The sequence below is a fragment of the Plasmodium falciparum genome (genome assembly GCF_000002765.6).
Source record: "Plasmodium falciparum 3D7 genome assembly, chromosome: 7".
Classification (NCBI taxonomy): domain Eukaryota; phylum Apicomplexa; class Aconoidasida; order Haemosporida; family Plasmodiidae; genus Plasmodium; species Plasmodium falciparum.
In genome coordinates, this window is record NC_004328.3 from 842,501 (window position 1) to 855,000 (window position 12,500).

The 12,500-nt window shown below is 19.6% G+C and overlaps 4 protein-coding genes across 4 annotated transcripts in view; 2 read left to right on the plus strand and 2 right to left on the minus strand.

The window, feature by feature from the left end:
* The window catches only part of PF3D7_0719200 (NIMA related kinase 4), a gene marked incomplete at both ends in the record, with an annotated part of 1,723 nt that extends 1,393 nt beyond the window's left edge, over positions 1-330 (plus strand). The window contains 2 exons of the mRNA XM_002808739.1: positions 1-15; positions 181-330. The exon at positions 1-15 is cut by the window's left edge and continues 105 nt beyond it. Of these exons, the coding sequence (XP_002808785.1) occupies positions 1-15; positions 181-330 (165 nt within the window). The remainder of the gene's footprint in view (positions 16-180) is intronic.
* A 1,664-nt stretch (positions 331-1,994) lies between these two features.
* Positions 1,995-5,093, plus strand: PF3D7_0719300 (actin-related protein, putative; the record flags this gene model as incomplete). Its single annotated transcript, XM_001349058.1, has 1 exon — positions 1,995-5,093. The coding sequence occupies one exon, from the start codon at positions 1,995-1,997 to the stop codon at positions 5,091-5,093; it is 3,099 nt and encodes a 1,032-aa protein (XP_001349094.1).
* An 804-nt stretch (positions 5,094-5,897) lies between these two features.
* On the minus strand, positions 5,898-11,093 carry PF3D7_0719400 (conserved Plasmodium protein, unknown function; the record flags this gene model as incomplete). The annotated part of the gene is made up of 1 exon (XM_001349059.1): positions 5,898-11,093. The coding sequence occupies one exon, from the start codon at positions 11,091-11,093 to the stop codon at positions 5,898-5,900; it is 5,196 nt and encodes a 1,731-aa protein (XP_001349095.1).
* Positions 11,094-12,151: 1,058 nt separating this feature from the next.
* PF3D7_0719500 (LEM3/CDC50 family protein, putative) overlaps positions 12,152-12,500 on the minus strand; it is a gene marked incomplete at both ends in the record, with an annotated part of 2,003 nt that continues 1,654 nt past the window's right edge. Inside the window, one exon of the mRNA XM_024473140.1 lies at positions 12,152-12,189. Coding sequence (XP_024329047.1) covers positions 12,152-12,189 — 38 coding nt within the window. The remainder of the gene's footprint in view (positions 12,190-12,500) is intronic.

The following is a 12,500-nucleotide window of genomic DNA, read 5'->3' on the forward strand; positions in this document are numbered from 1 at the left end:
TCTGATATTGTGCAGGTAATTTTAAAAAAATAATAAATTAAAAGAATAAAATAAAAAATTAACACTAAGAAAAATGTAATAATATACAAACATATATATATATATATATATATATATATATATTTATTTATTTATTATGTTATATTTCATTATTTAATTCATGTGTCTTAATTTTTTTAGAGACAACTAAAATTACTGATTGAAGAAAAAATCAGAGAAAAGCAAAGTATGAAAAAACCTTTAAAAGAAAAGCCAGCTATTGAAAATGAAAATTCAGGAGCCAACGAACAAGAAGTAAAAACATTACTTCTGGATGTTGTTGATACTTAATATTGTAAGTAAAATGTAATAAATATAATAAAATAACTTGTTATACGATTTGTTTGTATAATATTATACATATATGTATGTTATATATTTTTATTAATCATATGGATATAATTTTTCATACTTTATTTCAGTCTACATGTGTAATTATAATTTTGTATTTTAATTATGTAATAAAAATTATTCTATTTTTTTCGTAAACTTTTTAAGAATTTTTTTTTTTTTTTTTTTTTAATCACTAACGAAAAGATTATTATATATATATATATATATATATATATATATATATATGATATAATGTTATTTCCAGTGAATTATAAAAATATTATGTGCATAACACCATCAAAAAAAAAAAAATATACGAAAAAGATATCCTTTAACAAATTAAATTTTTACATTTATATTATATCATTTAAAAAACATCCATGTAATAAAACATATATATATATGAATGTATTATCTTTTTTAAGAACATATAATAGAACATTTCTTTTTAAGCATAATATAATTTGTTATTAAAATAACTTAATTTCTCAAAATAATGTTTAATTAGGTAAAAAAAAAAAAAAAAAAAAATGGTACATATATATAAATATGTATATTATTACTACTATATTATTATATATATTTATGTGTTATAAAGGAGAAATTTTCATATTTTTCTTTTTATAAAAATGTATATAAAATTTTATTATAATATTATTATTATAAATATTATATAAAAACATAATATATTATTATCAACTTAATACAAAATGTTATGTAATAAAAATCCCTATATAATTATAATGTACTTGTAAAAAATATAACAAAAATTTATAGGGAATTTATAATTAGTAAATAATTAATATATTATATATATATATATATATATATTATAAATATATAGTAATTTTTTTTTTTATGAACGGTAGAGAAATATTATAATATATATATTATTATATATATTTAAAAAAAATTAAGGGACCTATAAAAGATTCAAGTTTATGATATTATGTATTTATTATTTTCATTTATAAATATGTAAATATAAAATTTATTATTATAATATTAGAATTTTAATTTATATTTTTTTTCTATTATAATATATAAACGCCCTAGTATTGATAAATATATTTAAAAAGAGATTTAGGATGTTTTGTAAAATGAATTCAAAGGAAATTTAATAAAAAATATATTATAATACATACATATATATATATATATATAATATATTTATATATAATATATTTATATAACAGTTTCCTTTTTTTTTATTTTTTAAAATGGGAAACTATATATATATTATTGTATTATAAAGTAGTAGTGTATTATTTTACTTTTTGTTATATATGTTGAATTAAATATCTAGTAAAAATGAAAAGGTTTTTTTTTTCTTTTTTTTTTGTCCACTCCCCCACATTTTTAAAATGCAACTAGCCAAATAATATATTTAAAATATAATGGGCATCACATTAAAAAAAAAAAAAAAAAAAAAAAAAAAAAAAAAATTTTGCATATATATATATATATATATATATATATATCAATGTAGCCATTACTTTCATTTATATTATTTTGATTTATTTTATTTTTTTTTTTTTATTAACTGTTCATATAAATAAAAAAAAAAAAAAAAAATTAATTAGCTTGTAAAGCTAAAAAAAAGTAGTAAAAATAGCCTGAACATGTCAGCACCTGTCAATATAGACATACCAAAATTAATTTTGGATAATGGGGCTGGTTTGATAAAAGGTGGGATACTTCCGAGTTATTCGCAAATAGAAGGATCATTGTGTGAAGAAATAGAACCTAAATTCATTTTACCTAATTGTGTAGGTCAAATAAGAAAAAAGAATATATTTCATATAAGTGACAGCTGTCAGAGCATATGTGAATATTTTTGTCACCGTCCTCACGTGGATGGTTTGTTGTTAGATTTGGAGTTGGAAACGAAAATATGGGAGAAGATTTTTTCATGTAGGAACACTGTAGGAGGGAAAATAAATGAAATGGGTTTGTGTGTTACTGAATCATATTTAACACCTGCATATATAAAACAAGGAGTAATTGAATTATTATTTGAATATTTTAATATGAATCAAATTGTAATTGTTTCCTCTCAAACAATGTTACCATTTTCTTATATAGGTTTAAATTTAGGACAGTATGATATTTTAAATCCCCCAATATATCGTAGTCGATCTTCCATAACAAAAAAAGTTGATCAAGTAATAAAAAGACGACGAAGAAGTGAAAATTGTGATATAGACATGAATAAATTGGATTCTTCAAAAGATAACATGATGGAGAATAATTTGGTTACGGATAGCGTTATAAATATAAAGAAGTTAGGATCTATGGATAAAACAAATGAAGAAAATGTGAACAGTATGAACAGTGTGAACAATGTGAACAATTTTATTGATGATAATTCTTATGAAAGTAAAAAGATAAGACTTTCACAGGAAAGTGTTGATCATAACAAATTTAACGAAAATAAAGGTGATCCTATTAATATACAAAAGGATAATGTGTTTGCTCAAGATGATGATAAAAATATTGAAGATGTTGAAAAATATGAAAATAGTGGGCATACTTTTGAAAAAAGACGTTATAATAAAAAGAACACAAAAAGTGACGTAAATATATTTACAAATAAACATATATATTTAAAAAATATTGAATGCTATAATAAGTATTCACACAAACTATATATAGATGATAAATATCAGGGTGATAATTGGGAAGATTTTTATTTTAATTCCTTCTTTAATCTAAATAATTATAATAATAACAACATTTATGATGATGATAATAATAATAATAATTATTTATTTGAGGGTTTAAAGACTCATGCAAAAAGCTATAAATTTAATAACAACAATGTTGTGAGAACTTTATATGATAATAATTATTTAGGAAAGAATTTTTCAAGACAAGATCCAAATTTTATAATCCCCGAAAAAGTGGATTTATATAGAAATTATTATGGTAAAAATTTCCAGGATATTAAGATGTTTAAAAAAAATTATAGGAATAAGTATATAAATAATTTTTATAAAAATATAATAAATGGAAATTATAATTTATCTTTAAGAAATCCATGTGCCTTATATATAGACGTTGGGTTTTCTCATACATATGTCTTACCATATATTGAATACAAATTAATTGAATATGCTGTATTAAGAACAAAGATTTCTGGATCTATTTTAAATTCTTATCTAAAAAGTACCCTTTCTTATAAACATGTGAATTTAGAACATAACGAATTGTTAGTAGAAAATATTAAAGAAAGAGCTTGTTATGTCTCATTAGATTATTTAAAGGAATTAGAAAAAGAAAAGACACGATTAGAAAATATAAAGAATCAAAGGATCAAGGACAAACTTGACATGCGCGCTGAAATATTAATGAAAGAATTGGAAGAAGAAGAAGCACAAGGGAAAGGGGAAAGAGATAAAGAGAAAAAAAAGGAAATGGATACAAATATGGAAAAGAAGAAGATGAAAAAAAAAAAGAAAAAAAAAGAGAGTGATTTATTAACAAATTCACTTGTTAAGGAGGACGAATCAAACAGTACAATAAATGATATGAAGGTAAATGAAAAGGATAATTCAGATGTCACTGAATACAAAGAAAATTCGAGTAATAGTTATGACAAAAAGATGAATAACATATTAACAAAAAAGAAAAATGATAGTTGTGGTTCTAGTTTGAGTGTTAGTAATAAAAGTGATGATGACATGTATATAAAAAAAAGAAGAACTTGTAATGTTGAAGAGGGAGGTGTAGATATTACAGAGGATCAGAGTTATATGAGTGATTTGAAGAGTAATGTGAGTGTTGATAAAAGTCGTAAAAGTAGTAGAAGTAATATAAATGTAGATAAAAGTTATACAAATGATGAAGACAATAAAAGTAATTATAATAATAATAGTGATGATAATAATAATAATAGTGATGATAATAATAAATATAGTGATGATAATAATAAATATAGTGATGATAGTAATGAATATAGCGATGATAGTAATAATAATAATAATAATAATAATAAATATAGTGATGATAGTAATAAATATAGTGATGATAATAATAAATATAATATTGATAAGTGTAATGGGAGAAAAAATAAAAAATTACAACCACATTTATCATACCAATATAAATTAATTGATTATAATAACGTATCAAAACGTCAAATAAATAAAGTGTTCAATACTTTGAAAAGTAATTATAACAATAATTGTATTTATATAGATTCTGATTATGATTATAAAGAAGAATTTTCTAATTTCATAATTGATGATAAAGATGATAATATGAATATAAAAGATATGAGTATAAAAGTAGGAGATTCTTCAAAAGGAAAAGAAGATGTTATTAATTTAACAAATGAGAGAATAGGTATTCCAGAAATTTTATTTAATCCACAAGATATAAATTTAGAGCATTGTAGTATAGTTGAATTAGTTTATAGGTGTATTTCATTATTACCTAAACACATACAAAAATATTTTGTTTCGCAAATATATATATCAGGAGGATCTACAAAGTTTCGAAATTTTAAACACAGATTATATAAAGAATTACGACAAGTATTTCCTTCGGATTGGGATATAAATATATATTCACATAAAAATAGTTTATATAGTAATTATATTGGAACATATGTATGGTTAAGTGATCCAAGTATATATAACTATAATGTTATAACAAGAGAGCAATATTTTAACTTTGGTAAAGAGTCTAAAGTTTGGAATAGGAAAAAAGACGCATAAAATGTTAATGGATATATAAAGAATAAAGTCTAGTGCTACTTGGAGAATTTATTTTAATATATATATTAATAATTATTTATATTCTCTATCATTTTTTGTGTGCTTCTTATGAAAAAAAAAAAAAAAATAAAAAAAAAAAAAAAAAAAAAAAAAAAAAAAAAAAAAAAAAAAAAAATAAATAATAAAAAAAAAAATGAACATGCAACAATTGTGATGAACATTTTCTTGTACATTTTTTAAATGGCACAACGATATGTATAAATGTGTACATGTATAATATATGTATTAATTTATTTGTGTGCCTATATAAATTTTTGTCATTTTATTGCTCACTATATAAAGGCGTCAAATTTATATATACTTATTAATTTTTTTAGTACCTAAATATATATATATAAATATATATATATATATATATATATATATGTATGTATGTGTCACAACCATTTTGTTTTCCTTTTTACATTTGAAAGAAATTGAATTTTTTTTTTTTAATTGGATAAGGTTATATTTTTTGTTTACATAGTATAATTTGTAAATAAAACAATGGATAATTTTATAACAAAAAAAAAAAAAAAAAAAAAAAAAAAAAAAAAAAAAATAGACACACATATTATATATATATAATATATAATATATGTGTGTAATAAATTGTGTTTTTATAAAAATGTTAAAAAAAATACAAAAAATATTAAAAAGTATAATATGTTCACATATAATATATATATATATATATATATATTTATTTATATATATATTTTTAATTATGTGTTGACATTTTTGTGTATAATATAAAAATGTTAATTATTTTTTTTTATCTTCTGAATTCATTTGTAAAGCTGTTTTAAGTTTGTTTTGTATGAATTCTAGTATTTTGGTTTTATATATGTTTTCGTCAATATTTAAATTCATTAGGTCTGTTGGAAAAGAATTACTTTTTAGGTTCAGAGAATTTATATCTATAAGTTCTTGAGGATTAATTTTATGTGTGTTATAGAAATCATCATATTTTGTAAAAGGTATAACATTTTTAAAAATAATTTTATAATGTTGTTTGTATATTTTATTTAATGTTAAATTATTTTGTGATAAATAATTAAGATGGAATAAATCACTTTCTAATGGTAAGAATGCTGCGTATAAATATATGATATCTAATTCTTTTTTTGTATTATAATATAATTTTTCATTTATTTCTTCATATTTTAAATAAGAGAGATTATTATAAATATCTAAATATATTTGTTCATGTTCTTTTTCGATATTTATTAATATACCTTTATTATATGGGGGAATTATATACATATTTTTTATATATTCAAATTTATATAAATTAGTCATATTATATGCGATAATATAATTCTTATTATCTCTTATATATTTAGATAAATTATTTTTTAAAAATTGTAAATAATCTTTTTCTATATTGGTTAATTCTTTTATTTCTTCTTTTATGATACTTTTTTTTTTATTTGACGCATTAACTATTGGTTTTATGAGTACATCATCGTGATAAATAATATTTGTCTTATATGGTTTATAAAGTATATTATTATTATTATTATTATGAACAGAATATAAATCTTTATTATTATATATGTCATATATACCATTTCCATATTTATTATTATTATTATTATTATTATTATTTTTTTTTTTTTTTTTTTTTTTCTCTTGATTCTTTAAAGTATTATTATGTACATATATACATTTATCTGTATTACATATATATTGTATTATATGCTTTAAAAAAATGGTTTCATTTATCGATGTAAAAAAAGAAAAGGAATGAATATTAATATAAGATGAATTATTATTTTTATTTTTTCTTTTATTTTTTTCTTTCCATATAAAATATGAATAATCTTCTTTCTTTTTTAATTCTAAATCTTTTTTTTTTCTTTCTTTTTCCTCATCTTCTTTTGATAAAAAATATTTTATTACTTTATTTAATACGTTTGAATAAAATTGTTTTTCTGTTGTTCCATCCGTTATATTATTTTTTCTTTCAACTTGTTCATTTGTTGTTGTCGTTGGTCCTTCACCACTACTCGAATTATTAACATTATTATTACCAAAGGTATTATTATTATTGTTCATGGATTTTTTTTTTTTTTCATAATATGCATTGTTATCATGATCTTTACTACGATTGTTCATTTTAATCTGACTTTCATCAGACCCATTTTTTTTCTCATCGCTTTTATTATTTTGTGAATTCACGTGTTCACCATGTTTATATGTATTCATATTATCTACAATCTTTTCATTTTTTATATTTCTACTGATCACTTGTAAAAAGTTAATTTTTGATGTGTAAAATATGGGCACGTAATTATAAACCTTACGACTTTCATTTACTATTAAACTATTTAAAGTGATATAGAAAGGCATAATGGTATGATCAAAATATTCATTCTTATGTATAAAAGGTGATAGAGAATATTCAATATGTATTTTATTAATTCTATAATAATGAATATTTCCTCTTAAATAATTTAATACATTAACATATTGGAAAGAAATATCTTTATATTCTTTAAATTTATTAAAATAATCTACATGTATCTCTAAAACAATATTATATTTTTTAGTATTATTTAAATAGAAATGAAAAAATATATAAAAATATTGTGGCTTATTATATCCACATGATATTTTATTCATATAATCATCAAAACTAAAAGTATCATCTTTTTTATTTCTCATATTATTAAGTATATTCATATCTGAAGTTATTATAGATTTATTATTTTTTTTACACATATAATCATATATAGGATTAAAAGAAAAACCTATTAAGAGTTCATTTAATACAATAGGGTTTTTAAATTTTATAATGCCTTTTTTAGATAATAATAATATATCATCACTATTATTTATTGTCTTATTAATTAAATACGAATATGCTCTTTTCTCTTCACTAATCCTACTTTTGAAATTTAATATATTCATCCTTTTATATCGATGTAAGGACGATATCCTATAATTTAATATTTGTTCTTTCCAAAATATTTTCCCTTTTTCATCTTTTATATTTTCCGATAAATCTTTATTATTCTTATCATAATAAAAATTATTAGGCATAGAACTACTACTCCTCCAGTATTTTTTGTATGTCTTATCAATATCTTCATCCTTCTTTTTTTCCTTATTATCATCATTCAGGATATTACTACTACTACTACTACTACTACTACTACTACTACTACTACTACTACTACTATTATTATTATTATTATTATTATTATTATTATTATTATTATTATTAATATTGTCAAAATTATAATTGTAATTTATATCATCATCGATAAGAATATTATCATTATAATGAATATTATCACCATCAACACCAACATCACTCATATGATCTACACCACTCATATGATCTACACCACTCAAATTATCTACACCACTCAAATTATCTACATCACTCAAATTATCTACACCACTCAAATTATCTACACCACTCAAATTATCTACACCACTCATATGATCTACACCACTCATATAATTTACATACGAGTTATCATATGGTGATAACTTCCCCTTAACATACATGTCATTCTTCTTATTATAATTTGCATCTTTTTTTTTTTTTTTTTTTTCTTTTTTCTTTTTATTCAAAAAATTATGATATAAGTCATTTCTTTTTGATATTCCATAAACCCATATACCACTAAATATAATGTTTTCTTTTAGATTATAGTTAGGATTATTGAAATGAATGTCATCGTTTTTATAACTATTACTATAGCAAATATTTGTATTAAATATAAAATCCAGAAATTTACTTTTATTATACTTATATGTAAAAATTATGTGGTTACATACACCATTATAATTTACATGTAATTTATAAATATTTTTATAATAACTATAATCCTTATATGTAGTAACTCTATTTAGAATATTTGTAGAAAACATGAACATCTTCATCATATTATTATTTCGTCTTCTTCTATATATCTTGTTGTTTTCATTCCATTCTTTATATATTTTATCATCCGTCACTTTTATATAATTCTTGTTATCTTCATTATTTGAACATGAACATAAATTATTTTCCTTTCCATAAGAATTATACAAATTTATATTATTACACAAGTCATTATTATCACTGTTACAACATTCCTTTTTTTTGTTATTATGAGATGAAGCTTTTATGTTATTATCCTTCTTATTATATTTATCATCATAAATATTATTATCTTTTTTATTATTATTATACAAATTATTACAAGAGCATTTCATATATTTATTATTTCTTAAAGATATAGAAACTTCTGAATTTTCTATAGACTTTAGAAAAACACATGCATATGTATACTCTGAAATATTTCTAGATTTACTATTTATATTATCATGTGTTTTATATTTTCTGTTCGACAAAATGAAATCCAGTTTTTTACTTTTTTCTACTAATATTCTATTAAAAATACGAAAAAACAAAAAAAAAGGTTTTGTCATTTCTCTTAACGTATCTCTTGTACATATACCAACATTTACATTTTTGTTATTTTTGAAAACATCTTCAAAATTATTTTCTTCTTTTATATTTAAGGACTCTAAAATATTACTAGCGATTTCTAAAGGCACCTCATTTTCAACAACTTTTAAAATATTAAAATATTGATTTTGCCCATTCGATTTTTTAATATATTTTACCAGCAGCGAATTTTTTTCGTAGTCTAAGAAATGTTTTAATTTTTTCGCACCTTGATGAATATGGTGATTTTGTGATGAATCGGTAGTCCCAGGGTAGTCATATTTATTATAATGGTTATATTTGTTTTCATCCATTCTGTTCATATTTCCCTTGTTTTCATCCATTCTGTTCATATTTCCTTTGTTTTCATCTATTCTGTTCATATCTCCTTTGTTCATTTCAAAATTTGTATGTTGTGTTTGTATTATATTTTGTTTTTTCATTTGTCCATTATTATCTTTCATATTGTTTGCTCCGCGTTTTAATAAGTCCTGCGGATCTTCTCGAAGAACCTTCATACCTTTAATACTATCATTATTATTAATATTTATATTATTAAATTGTTTTATTTTTTCATTATCGTGATTTGACGACGACCCTGTGTTTTCTAAAAAAACAATATTTGTATATGTACCTTCCCATACATGTTTAAATATATTACTGAATTTTAATTCTTCTATGGCCAAGGATAAAGGTGTTAATACAGACGTGTCGTTTATATTTCCTATATGTTCCGTTAAATGTAATCCTTTGATTTTATTTTTTTTTTTCTCAACATAATAATTATTTGATGAATTATCCGGAGTATATAAAATATTTGTTTTTTTATAATCAATAATATATGATGAATACCATTTATTTTGAATAGTTGTAATTTCATTCTTCTCTTTTCTCTTAAAAATAGGAAAGATAATATTTATAAAGGATGAAAATAATTTATAAAATATATTATCATTTTGTTTTGTTTTGTTTTTTTGTTGCATATCTTTTTTATAAATATCTTGCTCGTTTTTTTTTTTTTTTTTTTTTGTTTGTTCTATATCCTTTTTTGTAATTTTATAAAAAGGGTTTGTATGTAAATAGCTGTATTTAATATCTTGGTATTCATCGTACATATAAACATATTTTTTATCGTTTTCTTTTAAATATAATTTATTTGTATTTCCTTTACGTATGTCTATATCATCATCATTATTATTATATGTATATGTATCTGTATTTATATTTGTATTTATATTTATATTTGTATCATTCCTTTTATCCATTCCATGTTCTTTTTCCTTGTTTATGTTGTGACATTCTAGGAAATCATCACTAGAACATTCAAGATTCGTTAATTTCTTATTAATCACATTATTCGTGGATATAAAAATATTATCTCGAAGGTTTTCTACGAAGAAATCTGCTAAGGATGGATGAAGACTTATATTACACAAGCATCTTGAATATATACAAAAAATATATAATAATAAAATATACAAATTGTTTCTTATATATTTTAATACACTCATTTTAATTAATGCTAAAGTATATATACACAAGGGGAATACATATACAAAATTAAACAAAAAAAATAAAATAAATAAAATAAATAAATAAATATATATATATATATATATAAATTATCAGCTCAATGTTATTATTATATTTCTTCGTTTTCAAAAAAAAAAAAAAAAATATATATATTATCCATCTTTAACAAATTATCATTTTTTAAATCATCACATAATATTTTTAAATGGATATATGAATATATAAGAACATATAAGATTATGTGTCCACAAAAAAATAAAACATAAAAAAAAAAAAAAAAAAAATATATATATATATATATATATATATATATATGTATATGTTTATATACTCAAATGTATGTTTTAATGTGGTGGAAAACTCTTTTATGAATTCATATATTTAATGACTAAAAAAATAAAAATAAAAAAAAAAGTATATAAAAACATATAATTTAATTATATAAATAAATAAATAAATATATATATATATATATATATATATTTTTTTTTTTTTTTTTTTTATATTTTTTTTTTTTGTGGAAATAAAACATACACGCAACTTTTTAACGTAAGAAAAAAAAAAATACAAATGATGAACCTTTATACATACACATTTTTATTATATATTAATTTATAATATTTATTTTTATTTTTTTATTATCAAAATTTTCAAGTTCCCACGGGAATATTTAAAAAAAAAAAAAAAAAAAAAATTAAATACACATAATAAAATATATATCTTTGTAATTATATATATATATATTATATATATATTATATTTATATGTTTATATATTCATGTATATACATTCTCCTTAATATGTTTTATATATATTATTAGAATGTACCTTTTATTTTTTTTATTTCATCAAAGAAAAAAATAACATTAAGCATATATGTTATATTTATTTCTTATATTTTATTTTTTTATACCTTTGTAATAATTATATACATTTATGTGTATATTTAAAAATCAGGATTTTACTATATCCTCAAATAAAAAAATATTTATATGTTGTATTTTTTTATAATATTATTTAAAGCAGATTTTAATCTTTACAAAAAAAAGAAAATATATATGTATGCATGGTAACCTGTTAAAATAAAAAAGAATATGAAAAATTAAAAGAGAAAAAAAATAAAAAATAAAAAATAAAAAAAAAAAATAAAAAAATATACACATGATATAAATATGACATAATTATGACATAATTATGATATAAATATGATATAAATATGATATAAATATGACATAATTATGACATAATTATGATATAAATATGATATAAATATGACATAATTATGACATAATTATGATATAAATATGATATAAATATGACATAATTATGATATAAATATGGTATATATATGACCCAAATGTGACACATATATGCACATATTTATA